General features: G+C 50.5%; 1 protein-coding gene across 1 annotated transcript in view; it reads right to left on the bottom strand.

Annotated features, from left to right (window-relative positions):
• Window positions 1–13807, bottom strand: part of FSCN3 (fascin actin-bundling protein 3) — a 28950-nt gene extending 15143 nt beyond the window's left edge. The window contains exons 1-4 of the mRNA XM_063308864.1: window positions 13049–13807; window positions 11232–11928; window positions 9469–9587; window positions 8315–8474 (exon numbers count right to left, since the gene is read on the bottom strand). Of these exons, the coding sequence (XP_063164934.1) occupies window positions 8315–8474; window positions 9469–9587; window positions 11232–11928; window positions 13049–13273 (1201 nt within the window). The 5' untranslated portion in view covers window positions 13274–13807. The remainder of the gene's footprint in view (window positions 1–8314; window positions 8475–9468; window positions 9588–11231; window positions 11929–13048) is intronic.
• Between the last annotated feature and the right edge of the window lie 204 nt (window positions 13808–14011).

The following is a 14011-nucleotide window of genomic DNA, read 5'->3' as shown; positions in this document are numbered from 1 at the left end:
CTATCACTTTCCTGAGAAGCATCTGTCTCATCAGACAGATCTTCAGTTTGCTTTTCTGGTTTAATGTCCTCATCAGGCAAAAGATCACCATCAGCAAGTCCTTGCTGTTCTCTTGTGGTGGTCAGTTCAACTGGAGAGCTAGAATTTAATCTCCCCCAGTTTTGTTCAGCAAAAGAAGCGCTTTTGCTAATTATTAATTTCTCTCCCATTATGAACCTGTAGCTCCTCTGGCTTTGTTCATAGCCAACAAAGATAGCTTTCTTTGTTGTCGGGCCTCCTTTCCTTCTCTGCTGTTTTGGAATGTGAACCCATGCAGTGCTACCAAACACTCTAAGATGGTTTACCTTTGGTTTCACACCATAAAACAAATGGAATGGAGTGTCCTGAATCATAGAGTTATACAACCTGTTCTGAACATAAGTGGCAGTCGATATTGCCTCTCCCCAGAACTTAAAACATAATCGTGAATCTTTTAACATGCATTCCATCGCATTTTGCAAGGTTCTGCCCTTTCTTTCAGCAACACCATTTTGCTGAGGGGTGTACGGGTTAGAAAGAATTTGTTCTATCCCTTTTTCCACTAGGAACCTTCTGAATTTGTGAGAAAGGTATTCTCCTCCTCTATCACATTGGAGTGCAGATACAGGCCTAGGGAATTTTCCATTTGCCCATGTCACAAAACTTTTAAATTTCTCAAATGCCTCATCTTTATGTTTTAAGATGTAGATAAATGTGTATCTTGAGAAATCATCAATGATGGTCATTGCATACCTTGCTTGTCCAAGACTTGGAGCAAAAGGACCAATAATGTCAGAGTGTACAATTTCCAAAGGTCTAGTTGTAACTCTGTCACTGTGCTTACTCACAGGAGCTTTTAGTGTTTTGCATTCTTTGCAAACTACACAGTCTAAGTATTTATCACAGGGTTTTATCTTTAGGTCAGCACACAGCTGTGGCATTTGTGCTATATACTTGAAATTAGCATGACCAAATCTCCTGTGCATCAGGTGTACACATTGGTCATGATATGGAGTGTTGCCAACTGCAGCCTTGCAGCTTGGCTTCCTTGCATTTTGCACAATGTACAAGGAGTCTTTTAACATACCAGTAGCACACAATTTCCCATTTTTTCGTATCTCACAACCATTTTTCTTAAATGTTATATATACCCTGTTGCAGCCAATTTTGTGCCACAGATAAAAGGTTTGATTGTAAATTTGGCACATACAACACACCTTTTACAGTTTCTCCCAAGCAGGATAAATACAAGTCACCTTGTCCCATAATTTTGGTCACAGACCCATCAGCCAAAGATACACTTTGTCTTTCAGTTTTAGACAGTGACACAAAAGAGCTTTTACAATTACATAAATGACAACTGGCCCCAGAATCTAACACCCATACATCAGAATTACCCTTCTCAGCAACCTGTGCAATTTGGGTTGTCTGAAGAGCCTTCTTCTGTGTTGCCCTTGTGTTCTTCTGCTCTGTCTTTCTAGTCTTGGGTCTCATGGCACAGTCTCTTTGCAAATGTCCAGCTGAACCACAAGTGAAGCATCGCTGGCTGGCTAGTGCTGTGGTCTCAGGTTCCTTTCCCTTCTTTTCCCTCATTTTCTGGTATTGCAGCTTTCCAGAAGAGATGGGGGGGGATCTTTCCTCTCTCTTCTCCCATTCAGCGAGTAAGCGCTGTGTAACATACGATGGGGTGAGGTCTGCTTCAGGCATAGCCTCCAGGGTACAAATCAGCATGTCCCACGTTGCATTTAGTGAGGACAGGAGGATATAGGATTTTGTGAGAGGTGTAAATTCCATTCCTCTCTCCTGCAACTCAACAAACAGCTGCTGAATAAAATGCAGGTGCTCAGGAAGGCTATCTCCTTCTGCAAGGTAGGCTCTGTACAGCTTTTTCATCAGAGTAACTTTACTCCCTGCTGTTGCCTTTACATATAAGTCTCTCAAAGCATCCCAAAGTTGCTTTGCAGACTGCATGCCTCGCACTTGGACTAGCTGATTGTCCTCAACTCCCAAGATAATGGTGGCTCTAGCCCACTCATCCTGTCTCAGCCGTTCAGCACTGGGATTTTGGGGGTTTTGCTCTCCAATTGGCAGCCAAAGATTCTCTCTGCGAAGATACATCTCCATCTTCAGGGCCCAATTCAAATAGTTGGTCTCTGATAGGTGCTCCAGAGGCATCGCTGAGGGCTGGGAGGTAGCCGTGGCTTCTTCCTTCTTTTGCAAGTCACCTCAGCTAGCTTCTTTGTCCTGCAGACCGGCAGTTGCTGGAAAATCTCCAGGTGGCTCCAAAGAAAATCTTCACAGGTCTTTGCTACCTGCCTTTAAATTGTGCATGAGGTGTGGAGCTGATCTCTCTTTTCTCTCTGGGTTTTACTGGGCTTACTGGGTTGCTCACTGGGCCCATAACCTGTTGGCAGATGCTGGGAAAGCCTTTAGCCCAGGAGAGGTCAAAAAAGTCACACACCAAGCATTTCTATAAAAATAATTTATTTACAGAAAGCAAAACAAAAGCAAAACATATTTAAAGGACTTAGCTCCCCTTTGGAGCAAGCCTTGCTTGGCTACATTGCCGGCAGAGAAAAAGGAGGAAGTAAGAAACAAGTCCGGGCAGGTTTCCTCCCCCCAGGCAATTTGCATAAAGCACGTGCGAGGAGACAATCAAATACAACCTCTTCACCCGGGCCTAAATGATTAGGTACAATAGCAGTCTTAATTGTTAGTAGGAAAACCTCAACATAAACATGGTCTGTACTTCAAACAAATACCCTCTCCCCCTAATGAGGGACATGCTGACCCATCTCTTGAAGGGTAAGATTTTCACCAAACTTGACCTATGGGAGGCATATTACAGGGTGCGTATAAGAGAGGGGGATGAGTGGAAGACTGCTTTCAATGCCAGCTAGGGTCATTCGAACATCTGGTAATGCCATTCGGTCTGCAGTGGGTGCCGGGTGTCTTCATGCATCTCATCAATGAGATCTTACATGACTTCTTGTACCGGGGCATCCTTGTGTATCTGGACGACATCCTCATCTATTCCGAAACAATGAAGGACCATGTGGCACTCGTTAAAGAAGTCCTAACGTGACTGCTGAACAATCACTTGTATGTCAAGGTTTCGAAATGCGACTTTTATAAGACACAGTGGGACTACTTGGGATACAGAATCTCCAGCGACGGAGTTGGGATGGACCCAGCTAAAGTCAGCAACGTTATTGCCTGGGAACCCCCTCAAACCAGAAGAAAACTACAGAGCTTCTTGGGATTCGCAAACTTCTATAGACACTTCATCCCACATTTTACGCAGGTGGCTTTGCCGCTGACCAATCTACTGAAGACAAAGGAGAGAGGGAATTCGAAGGCAGCGAAAAGGCCTGGAGCTCCAATCCAATGGACTGCTGGGTGCCAGAATGCATTTGACCATCTAAAAGTGTTCTTCATGTCCGAACCAATTCTGCGTCATCCCGACCCCGCACACCCCCTAATAGTCCAGGCAGATGCTTCCGATGTAGCCTCTGGTGCCATCTTGCTACAAAAGGATGAGGCTAGGGACTTGAAACCATGCGCCTACCTCTCAAGAAAATTTTCAGACACCGAATGACGCTGGCACGTTTGGGAGAAGGAGGCATTTGCAGTTCGACAGGCACTGGTTATCTGGCAACACCTGATAAAAGGGGCTCATCACCCGTTTGAGGTTTGGACAGACCACAAGAACCTAGAGGCTCTGAAATCCCCACAGAAACCTAACCCCAAGCAGGTACATTTGGCACAATTTTTCCGACGTTTTAACTTCACGTTGAAATATTTACCGGGGGGCAGGAACTTCTTGGCAGATGCCCTATCTCGCCTACCTCAGCATAACAGCCTATGGGAAGAGGTAGTAGACTCAATCATCCCACCTACCCAATTTGGACTGGCAGCTACAACGCACAGTCAAATAGCAGCAGCAAAAGTGGACAAGAATTTGAAAGCCGAGCTCCAGTTTGCCTCTCAACAAGATACCTGGTTGAGGTCCAACAAAACTTTCCTTGTCGAAAGAATGGGACTATGGTGGAAGGGGGAGAAGTTGTACATCCCTGAGACCCTGCAAAAGAACATCCTAGAGCGTTGCCATGATGCCAAAGTGGCGGGACATTTCGGGTTTGTGAAAACCCTCCATCTAGTACAGAGACAATTTTGGGGGCTGACCTTGAGTAAAGATGTAGAAGAGTACACGGCATCTTGCCCTATCTGTGCAACAGCGAAACGCATTGGAGGCAAACCTAGGAGCCTCTTACAAAACGTGGCAAGCCTGAACTGTCCATGGAAACAAATCACCATGGACTTCATTGTTGAACTCCCAGAGAGCAAGAGGAAAACGGTCATATGGGTAGTCACTGACCTTTTCTCAAAACAGACTCATTTCATCCCATGTGCCGGACTTCCCACCACCAGTCAACTGGCCAAAATGTTCATTCATCACATATATCACCTCCACAGCGCCCCCAAACGTATAATAGATGATCGAGGAACTCAATTCACCTCCAGATTCTGGAGGCAATTTCTTAAGCTGATTGGTGTTGACCAAGTGCTAAGCTCCACCCACCACCCAGAAACTCATGGGGCAAGCGAACGGAGGAACCAGTCCCTTGAGCAATACTTGTGGTGTTACGTCAGCCACCAACAAGACAATTGGGTTGACTTACTCCTGTTTGCCGAGGTAGCATAGAACAATGCGGTGCATGCAAGCACAGGATTTACTCCCTTCCAGGTTGCTAATGGGCAAGACTTCATGGCCATCCCAGAACTCCCACAAACTACCACCAAAATACTCTCCTTGGATGACTGGATCGCCCAACTATGTGACAGCTGGCCAGCAATAGTTAAGGCCCTGGACGATGCCAAAGCCGATTACAAAAAGTACGCTGATTGGAAGAGATCCATTCAGTCGCCCTTAAAAGTGGGAGATATGGTCTATCTCTCTACTAAATATTTGAAATCCAATCAACCATCAAAGAAACTTGGCCCAAAGTATGTCAGCCCCTTTCCAATCACACAACATATAAATGATGTCACTGTACAACTTCAGCTCCCAAAAGCATTACGCAATATTCACCCAGTCTTCCATTGCTGTCTACTGAAACCAGCATGAACATCAGAGCGATGGCACCCCAAACCACCCCCACCCAGCCCCACCCAAATCGAGGGCGAGCAACACTTCGAAATCCAGGAAATCTAAAACTCCAGATTAAGACGGGGGAAATTACAATTCTTGATACGCTGGAAACACCTACCAGTGGCTGAGAACAAGTGGGTGGCGAGCCACCATATCAATGCGCCCCGCCTGGTCAGGGCATTCCATAAACAATATCCCACTAAGCCTAGTGTAAGGTAGACTGGTTGCCTTCTCTTATTTACCTCCTAATTGGGTTTTTGTCTTCTAGGTATCTCCTGGTCCAAAGGTTGGAACAGGGGGGAGGCCATCCTTCCAAAGGGGGGCGGCATGTAAGGTCAGAGAACCCAGAAGCAATAGCTAATTGCGACTGGGTACTCTAAACTTACACATCAAGGGGAATGAAAGAGAGAAGAGAAATAATGGAGGGACAAGGGATGAGAAGAGAGCAGCTAGCAACAACCCCATTCACAACTGAAAGACTGCGAAGCCACCATCACAAAAGCTGTCAACGCAGAGGAATGGGTGGGACAAAGAAAAGGCAGGAGGCTTAGGAAGGGAGACAGGAGGAAGTGGGGCTAGTCGTGGCTTTGACAGCCTGAGAGAAAGACTTAATAAAGGACTTCACATATCCATCATGGCTTGTGCTGTGAGTTTCTAAAATTAGGCCTTAAAATCATAACTCTCACAATGGGTATGTAAGTGGCCAGCACGGTGTGAGATTGGAGGGGCTGTGGGAGGGGGTGTGGGTAGGGGAGACTTACCCTGATGACCTGCGACCTTCTCTGCCAGCTTCCCATTGACTTTCTGTGGAAGCTGGCAGAGAAGGTTGCAAATGGTGATCGTGTGATCACAGGGCGCTTGGCAACTGGTTGTAAGTGTGCACGGGTTGCCAAGCACCAAAATCGTGATCACATGACCGCGGAGGTGCTGAGATGGCTGGAATTCCAAGGACTGGTTATAACCACCATTCATTCAGTGCCATCATAACTTGGAACAGTCACTGACCAAATGGTCATAGGTCGAGGACTACCTGTATATACTCTGCATACTGGCTGCATTCTTCACTCATCCCTCCCAGGAACATGCCCCAACACACCATGATGAGGCAGCACAGCAGGATCTGGGTGGCACAGCATGATAGACTAGGCTAAAGCATGGGACAGGGTCATTTGCTCAGCATACTGTGAGAAAACAAATGCTACCTGCTTAAGACGTCACATAATGTTTTGTTTGCCTGGGCACAGCATGTGGTATGAATGCAGCCTGCCTGTTTCCAGCAGCTTTCTTTCCATGCAAACTGAACCCCAAGAAAATGCTGCATAAGCTCTAAATGCCCCCTTGCTCTGAGGCACTTGCATGCATGCCCAATGGTGCCATGCAGCCGAGCCATGGCCTCTTCACGTTGTGGCACGTGAATGGAGCGGCAAGTGCTGTCGCTGTTCAACACAGCTTGTGGGCTCTCTGGAGCAACTGACTACTGGAAGGGAAGCAGGGTTCCTCTTAACTGGGGGTGGGGTGGGGGTACGCAAAGGCTAGGGACAAGTGGGTCAACCAAGCCAAGAGCTCCTGTCCCTGCGCAGCAGAGCCAGCCCGGCAGGGGATATAATGGGCAGAATAACCTCACAGGACAGGAGGATGCACTGACCCACAACCAAGACATCCAAGACAATAGTTTATTGAATAAGCATCCAGTCAATGGATTATTGTTATGGGCTGTGAGAATAACCTTGGGAGACAAGAAGAAGAACCTCCACCCTCTCCAAGTGCCTGGGGGCAGTGGGGGTCTGGATGGGGAACAACAGGCTTCAACTGAATCCTGGTAAGATGGAGTGGCTGTGGATTGATGGCCCCTCGGTTTCCAGGAAGCTGTCATCTTTGGTTCTGGATGGGGTAGCACTGCCCCATTCAGAACCAGTGTGGAACCTGGGGGGTCCTCCTGGACTCGCGACTCCTGATCGAAGAGCAGGTGGAAGTCGCAGCCAGGAGAGCCTTTGCACATCTTCAGGTGGTGTGCCAGCTCTGCCCATTCCTGGATCGAGATGCTCTCCAGTCACACATGCCCTTGTCATCTCCCACAGACTATTGCAATGTGCTCTACATGGGGCTACCCCTGAAGAGTATTTGGAAGCTTCAGCTGGTCCAGAATGCAGCTGGCGGACAGTTATTGGTGTATAAAAACGGCACATGTGACACCACTGTTACATGAGCTGCACTGGGTTCCAGTTTGCTTCCGGGTCCAGTTCAAGGTGTTGGTTATCACCTTTAAAGCCCTACATGGCATGGGGCCAGGTTGCCTGAGGAACCGCCTCACCCCCATTACATCGACCCACCCCACCCAGTCAGGTAGGGAGGGCATGCTACGAATCCCATCAGCAAAGGAATTCTATCTAGCAGGGTCCAGGAGGCGGGCCTTCTCAGCAGTGGCACCCGCCCTTTGGAATATCTTGCCCCCAGAGTTGAGACGGGTTTCCTTGCTCCCTGCCTTCCGGAAGAAACTGAAGACCTGGTTCTGCTGCCTTGCTTGGAGGGTAACAGCTCCACCTGGGGATGGTTGGCGCCATAGCACCCTCTATTGATTGTGATTCCATCTCCTCTTGGATTTTATATTTACTATCTTATTTATGTTTTTAGATTGTAACTTAGGCTTATATGTTTTTATTATTACTTTTATTGTAAACCACCCAGAGTCCCCCATTGGGGGAGATGGGCGGTGATATAAATTTGAATAATAAATACATTATAAATAAGAAGAGTTGCAGCCTAGACAACGGTCTGATAAATGAAATCTGAATCCAAAGGAAGGATGGGTGGAGTAAGTGTCTCAGAAGGGACCCTCCCTATCAAACCCAGCAGGTTGATTCCCTGGGACGTGTCTGTTGTGCCACAAGTCCTGAGCTTTACTTGTGGCAACCGTGGCAAGGAGCTGGCCAGGACCCTGCCTTAGAGCAGGAGAAGGATGCACAAGACCAGGGCAGGGGGCAGGAGGCTAAGCTGGGGGAGGAGAGACCTTCCCAGGCCAAATTCTGCCCCACTGCAACTTCCAGGGATATGCTGGGCCAGGGGAGCTCCCAGGGAATTGCTGTGCTGCCACAGAGAGTAGTCCCTGGGCTTGCTCCGAGGCACAGGGTCTTCTGGTCTCCTCACCTGGATGCACAGCTCGAGCAACCACCAATCCAATTGGCAGGGTTCCCAGGTAGTGACCCCCAGGAGCTTTCAGGAAGATTCTCCCATAATGCCAGAGAACCTGGAACCTGGTCTCCGCCTCCTTGGCATACCCATTGGCCATCACGTTCTTGAACTGTCTCTGCGAAGGGAAACATCATGGTCAGTGGGGGACGTTTGCTGACAGCTTTTCAAGAGCCCCCCCCCCCAACTCCAGGAGAAGCAGAACTGCTCAGGTGGCACGCAGGATCTCCTGTCCCTCTCATGGTTAGGGTGGCATCCCAGCAGAGGCCTCATTCCTGGGGCTGGGTGTGGGGCTGGGCCAGGCAGGGAAGAGCCACCCTCTGGAGGGTCCAGCTGTGTGAGCAGGAAGGGATGGAGGGAGAAAGGGACACCCCCACCCCCAGGGCTTCTCAGAAGTTGCAGCTTCTCAGGAGTGAAATTGATTAAAACCTGGCCAATGGATGCATCTTTACAGATTTTCCAAATGCTGAGAGAGGGGAACAGATGTAACACCCTGGGAGCAATGCAGGAGAAGACCCCACCCCAAAAACAGGTTTTGGACAGCCTGGCTAACTTCAAAATGCAGCACCAGCTTTACTGAAGCTCACCCCAAAGTAGGGAATCACTCTTCCCACTTCCCAGGGCAGCCTTGGGGCCATAGAAGGAGGCAGCTGGAAACGGACCTGGATGGTCATCTAGTCACCTCTGCTCAGTGCCAAACCCAAGGAATCAACCCTGAGGGGTGGCCATCCAGCTTCACTGGAAACCTTCCAGCAGGGGAGGCCCCCTCTGTTCTAGGCAGATGGTTCCACTGCTGCTCAACACTCCCTGCCCAGATGGTGCCCAAGATTCAGGCTGACTCCCCTTGGTTTTTGTCTTTCCCCCATGATCCTGCCCTGTCTTAGCTCCAAAGGGCCACCGCTGGTCAGGCGTAGCCTGCCAGCTGCTGCATTGCCCTGCTTGCTTGTGTTCAGTGGGCAGGCTCGATGCCACACATGTGGGCGGCTGCTGGGCCACGTCTCCCTGGTCCTCCCAGGAACCCTTGGGATTTCATCCTGACCCTGCTGCTGCAAAGCCAGGCCCCGCCCTTCCTCTTGCTGTGGGGGTGGAGCAGCGGCACCTGAAGGGCTGACCTGAGCCAGGTACTTGTGGTGAATGCCTTTTAGCTGCACCGTTTGGGTATCAGGGTCCATTTCGAAGAGGAACGTGGACAGGGGGGTCACCGTCTTAGAACCAGCATAGACTTCGGAGTCTGGGCAGAGAGAGCAAGAGAGAATTACAAGGGAAAGGCTCCCCAGAGGAAGAGCACCTCTGGCCAGTTGCTCAGTTTGCTGACTGTAACATTGGAAACTGGCTTAGTGCTTTGAATCAGAAGCCCCACCCCGCCCCACCCCAAAAGAACTGGCGGGACAGGAATGCTGCCCTCAGGACGTTTTGCCTTACATCCACAAAGAATTTATCTTCAGTTGGAGAACCATATTGTGTCCTTACCAAAACATCTGCATATCAAATAGCAGGCCACTCCACCTTTCATCAGCTTCTTTGACCATGAATGAGGAGAAAGCTAGAAGAAGATGGAGGAGGAGGAGGAGGAGGAGGAGGAGGAGGAGGAGGAGGAAAGGAGGAGGAGGAGGAGGACCCCTGAGCTGGACAAAAGCCTTTGCCAGCCCAGCCCAGCCTGGTTTCCCAAAGCCCCCAAGTTGTTGCAAGGGCCCGGGGGTCTCTTCAAGTACAAGGGAGGATTAGGACAAATAAGTCACTTCCAGGACACAGCAAAATAAAAGCAGTTGTTGGATTGCAGGCCTGAGCATGATGCTGTTGAGGGCTCATTCCCAGCTGAAATGTCCTGTTAAGATTATACCCCACCTTTCCTCCAGGAGCTCAAGACCCTTTGCCTGGCTATCTCCCTTCCTTTTAGCCCCACAACAGCAACCCTGTGAGGCAGGCCGGGCCGAAGCCGGTCCAAAGTCCCCAACAAGCTTCCATGGGTGAGGATTGATTTGAACCTGATCACCTGGTCCCAGACCAACACCAGCACCACCATGCCACCCTGACTCCCAGTTTCCTTTCCCCAAGCAGCTTTGGCACAACCCCTTCATTGGCCAGAATGACAGGTAGACTGGTGTGCTGAGAGGCAGCTTACAAGCCTCCCAGGATGCCAGAGGGGGCCTTCTGGCCTCAGCAAGCATCCAGCGCACCCAGTCTGCTGCTCCTAAGCCATGGATGAGCCATGGTAAAGCCACCCAGGGCCTGAGGGCTGTGCCCTGCTGGCTGCCACAACAGAGGTGCCCTGGGCTCATCTGCCACCTGAAACCACCTGGCGTGGGAGTGCTGGCCCAGCCAGATCTCCCTTGACTGCGCCCAACACCAAAGCACCAGGCTGATCAGCGTCACTTCTCAAGGGAGGTAGCACACCTCTGTGCTTCCCACCTCTGTGCTTCCCACCAGGTTGTCATTTCTGTCCAGATTATGAATTTCTTGAACAAAGTCCAATGATTTTATTATCACAATAATTTGTAGATGTTTGTTTAACTGACATTAGGTTTCCTGCTTTCATTGGGCTCATACAGTAGCTTAGATGACAGTTTTACAGCCTTTAATGTCCATACTAGAATTCAAGTCTCATTTGATGCTCACTATGCAGGGAGGCAAAAATTAGATTTATTTCTGGGGTAACCGCAGTCACGCACAGGGCAAAGCCTCTGATGTGACCTTGACTTCTTATTTCAAGGAGTCACATGGAGCGGAAGGTGAGCACTTCTTCCATCCCCACCTGAATTCTAAAGTGGTCCCAGTTTTGTAGGGACTTGGTAGGGTAGGGGTGGGAACGGTTCCTGCTCTTTAGACAGTTGTTCCTGCCATTATTTCTTGGGCTGGAAAAATGGGGTTTACTTGCCAGAAATGACGCCGACATATCTGTTGGCTCTTGTCTTCAGGCTGACCCACTGCGGACACCGCTTGATGACAAACCACTCCTCATCCCCCACTGGGTGGTCCCCAAGGCAGAGGAGCCCCCGGCTGCCCTGAGGGTACAAGATGTGCCCCTCCATGTCCGTGAGGAACGCCAGGCAGCCAGGCTTCAGGTTCAGGTGAAAGGCTGTCTCTGCGGAGGGCGTCTTGGCTAGTTTCTCTGCTCTGGAGACAAACTTGTGATTGGAGGTCTCCAGGTGGCAAGTCCCCTTCCTGAACCTCAGGAGGAAGCTGCATTCCTCCAGGTAGGGCACAGGGGCATCCACCCAAACCCGGTTCAGTTCTGGGTCAGTCCGGGCATAGAGCTGGCTGCTGGGATTGAAGAGGGCCACATGCACATGCTCAGCTAATTGAGGCATCCACAGGTGGTGGGCAGTCAGGCCTCGGGCCACGCAGAAAACGTCCTCGCCATCAGACTCCAAGAACTTCTTGCTCTCCACCTGCTGGAGGGTCCAAGCCCCGCTTGGATGTACCTCCAGCAGAAACTGGCTTTGCTTGTCTGTCGCTGGTTGCCCACAACGCACCGTGCCATCCGCTTCCACCAGGAGATGCTGCCCTTGGTGCCCAATCAGTGCCACCACGCTCCACTTCCCTTGCTCAGTGGTCACCCTCAGCTTCCAGGTCTGTGGGGAACAAGTGGCCAGTCACTAGCCGGGCTGACTCATTAGGCACAGCCCTGTCGCCCTGCTGCCTGCCCCTTCAACTGCTTTTGTTGGTCTGCTTTGAAGGTACAGGTGAGGAGACAGTTCGCCAAGGACTGCTGGGGCCTGCTTGCACCAGACTCCTGAGCTCCTCATCACCACCCAGAAACCCAGCCAAGAGACGGGCCAGGCCCTGCCCAGCTTGGGTGGACTCTTCCTTGCTCCAGGCTCAAAGGACAAGAGACGTGCCCAGATGGCTCTCTTCTTTATTTGCAGGGCCCCCAACGGAAAAGGCGAAGGGGCTCCTCCACCCCAAAGTGGAGGAGCAGCCAGCTCAGCCTGGACACTCCATGGGACCTCAGAAGGTCCTGCCCTTCCCTGCAGCTCCCCACAATGCTGGCCTCACCCTGGGGCTTGGGCAAGGCACTCCCCTCCCAACTCTATAACCCAAAGAAGGCACATGAGTCCCAAGGCACTTCTGAGCCCCCCCCCCCACCTGTTCAGACCCCCCAGAGGCAAAGGGGTCCAGGAAAACCCTACCCCTGAGGTGCATCCCACCCCCAGCTGTTGCTCCCTTCCTTTCTTGCTCAGCACTCAAGACAGAGGTCCATAGTTCAACATGGAATGGGCACTGGTGAGTCCTTCCAGGTCCAAGGCCCACCTGCCTATCCTTCCCAGTTGCATTGCTGGGTTCAGAGGTCTCCCTGCCATGACTCGGGGGAGGGGGACAAATTTCAAGGCTCCCTCAGATGGTTCCTAAGGAGTGGAGCAGCTGCCTTCTCCCAACTCAATTTGATAAATAAATTTTAAAAAAACCTCTGTCCAAATTCTTCTGGTGGCTGCTGGAGCAGCAAAAATGGGGCACTCCCTGTGTAGGGTCTGTGGGTCTGATGCCCAGAGGATCTGGGGCCAGGCAGAGAACAAGCATTGCTGTAAATAGCTGCTATGGATAAATTGCTCAAACAGTTTTGTGGGCACGTTGAGTGTTTTCAGACGGGGAAATCCAGCCACTGCTGCCAGGAGGAGCTCAGCTACCCCCTCTGCCCCAAGAGTGAGCCACAGGGGCTCGGGGCTAGGGGCTGGGGGCTCCTTCACACCATACCTGTTTCTTTCCCAGCGAGCTCCCCAGGACACTGACACCATCCCCATAGCACTCGCTGGTGAGATACCCCCCTGTCCAGTTGACCAGCCCAATCTGCATGCCAGAAGAGCAGAACAGGAATGGCAGACACCCCCTGGGTCTCCCTTGGTCCAGGCTCTGGCGAGTGGGCCCATGCCAGCCCTTCTGATGGCACTGGGGGGCCCTCCAAGTGGAGCTTTCCAGCATTCCAGGACTAGAAGCCCCTGGCAACTCTGGCCTTTGTGATCCCTGCTACATCATAATGCAGGAGCTGTAGGACTGCCCGGCTTTTCGCTGCCCTTCTGGACTCCCAAACCTCCTTTGCATTCCAGAGGAGCCCCTCCCTGTCCTCTCAAGCAGAAAATCCTTCCATACTTCCATGCCCACTACCCAAGAGACCCAGTTTGCAAACTCTTGGATGGTGGTGGCGGCAATGTGGCATAGCAGCACCCTTCAATAATTTTAATTTGACCCTTAGGTTGAATTAGCTGCTGTGATCGGGTGGCTTTCAGGGGCCTCCAGAAGTTCTCAGGCACTCTTACATCCTGGTGACCTGGGATGTAACTGCAGCCAAGGATTCTTGTGCTGATGCCTGCAGAGAAGACCTTAACTTCCCGAACAGAGACTGACCACTTGATTAGTTTATGATTCAGTGTTTTCTGAAAATTTAGAAAATGGGCTAACTCAGCAACTGGACTTCATTGTGTGGATGCAAGCAATGTGTCCAAGAAGTTTCTGATGAGACATTTATTTATTTATTTATTAGATTTATATTGCCGTCCCTCTCCCCCAATGTGTTCCTCTTGTCCCATCACTGAAATTCATACTTTTCAGATATTCTACATGGTGGCCCTTCAGATACTCAAAGTTGGCGATCGTGTCTCCACACGTTCTTCCCTTCTCCACGCTAAACACACCCGGCAAACCATTCCTTGTAAGCATTTC

Source organism: Candoia aspera, chromosome 7, assembly GCF_035149785.1.
Source record: "Candoia aspera isolate rCanAsp1 chromosome 7, rCanAsp1.hap2, whole genome shotgun sequence".
Classification (NCBI taxonomy): Eukaryota; Metazoa; Chordata; class Lepidosauria; order Squamata; family Boidae; genus Candoia; species Candoia aspera.
Note: the sequence above shows the minus strand (reverse complement) of the source record. Positions and strands in the feature narration are given on the sequence as shown.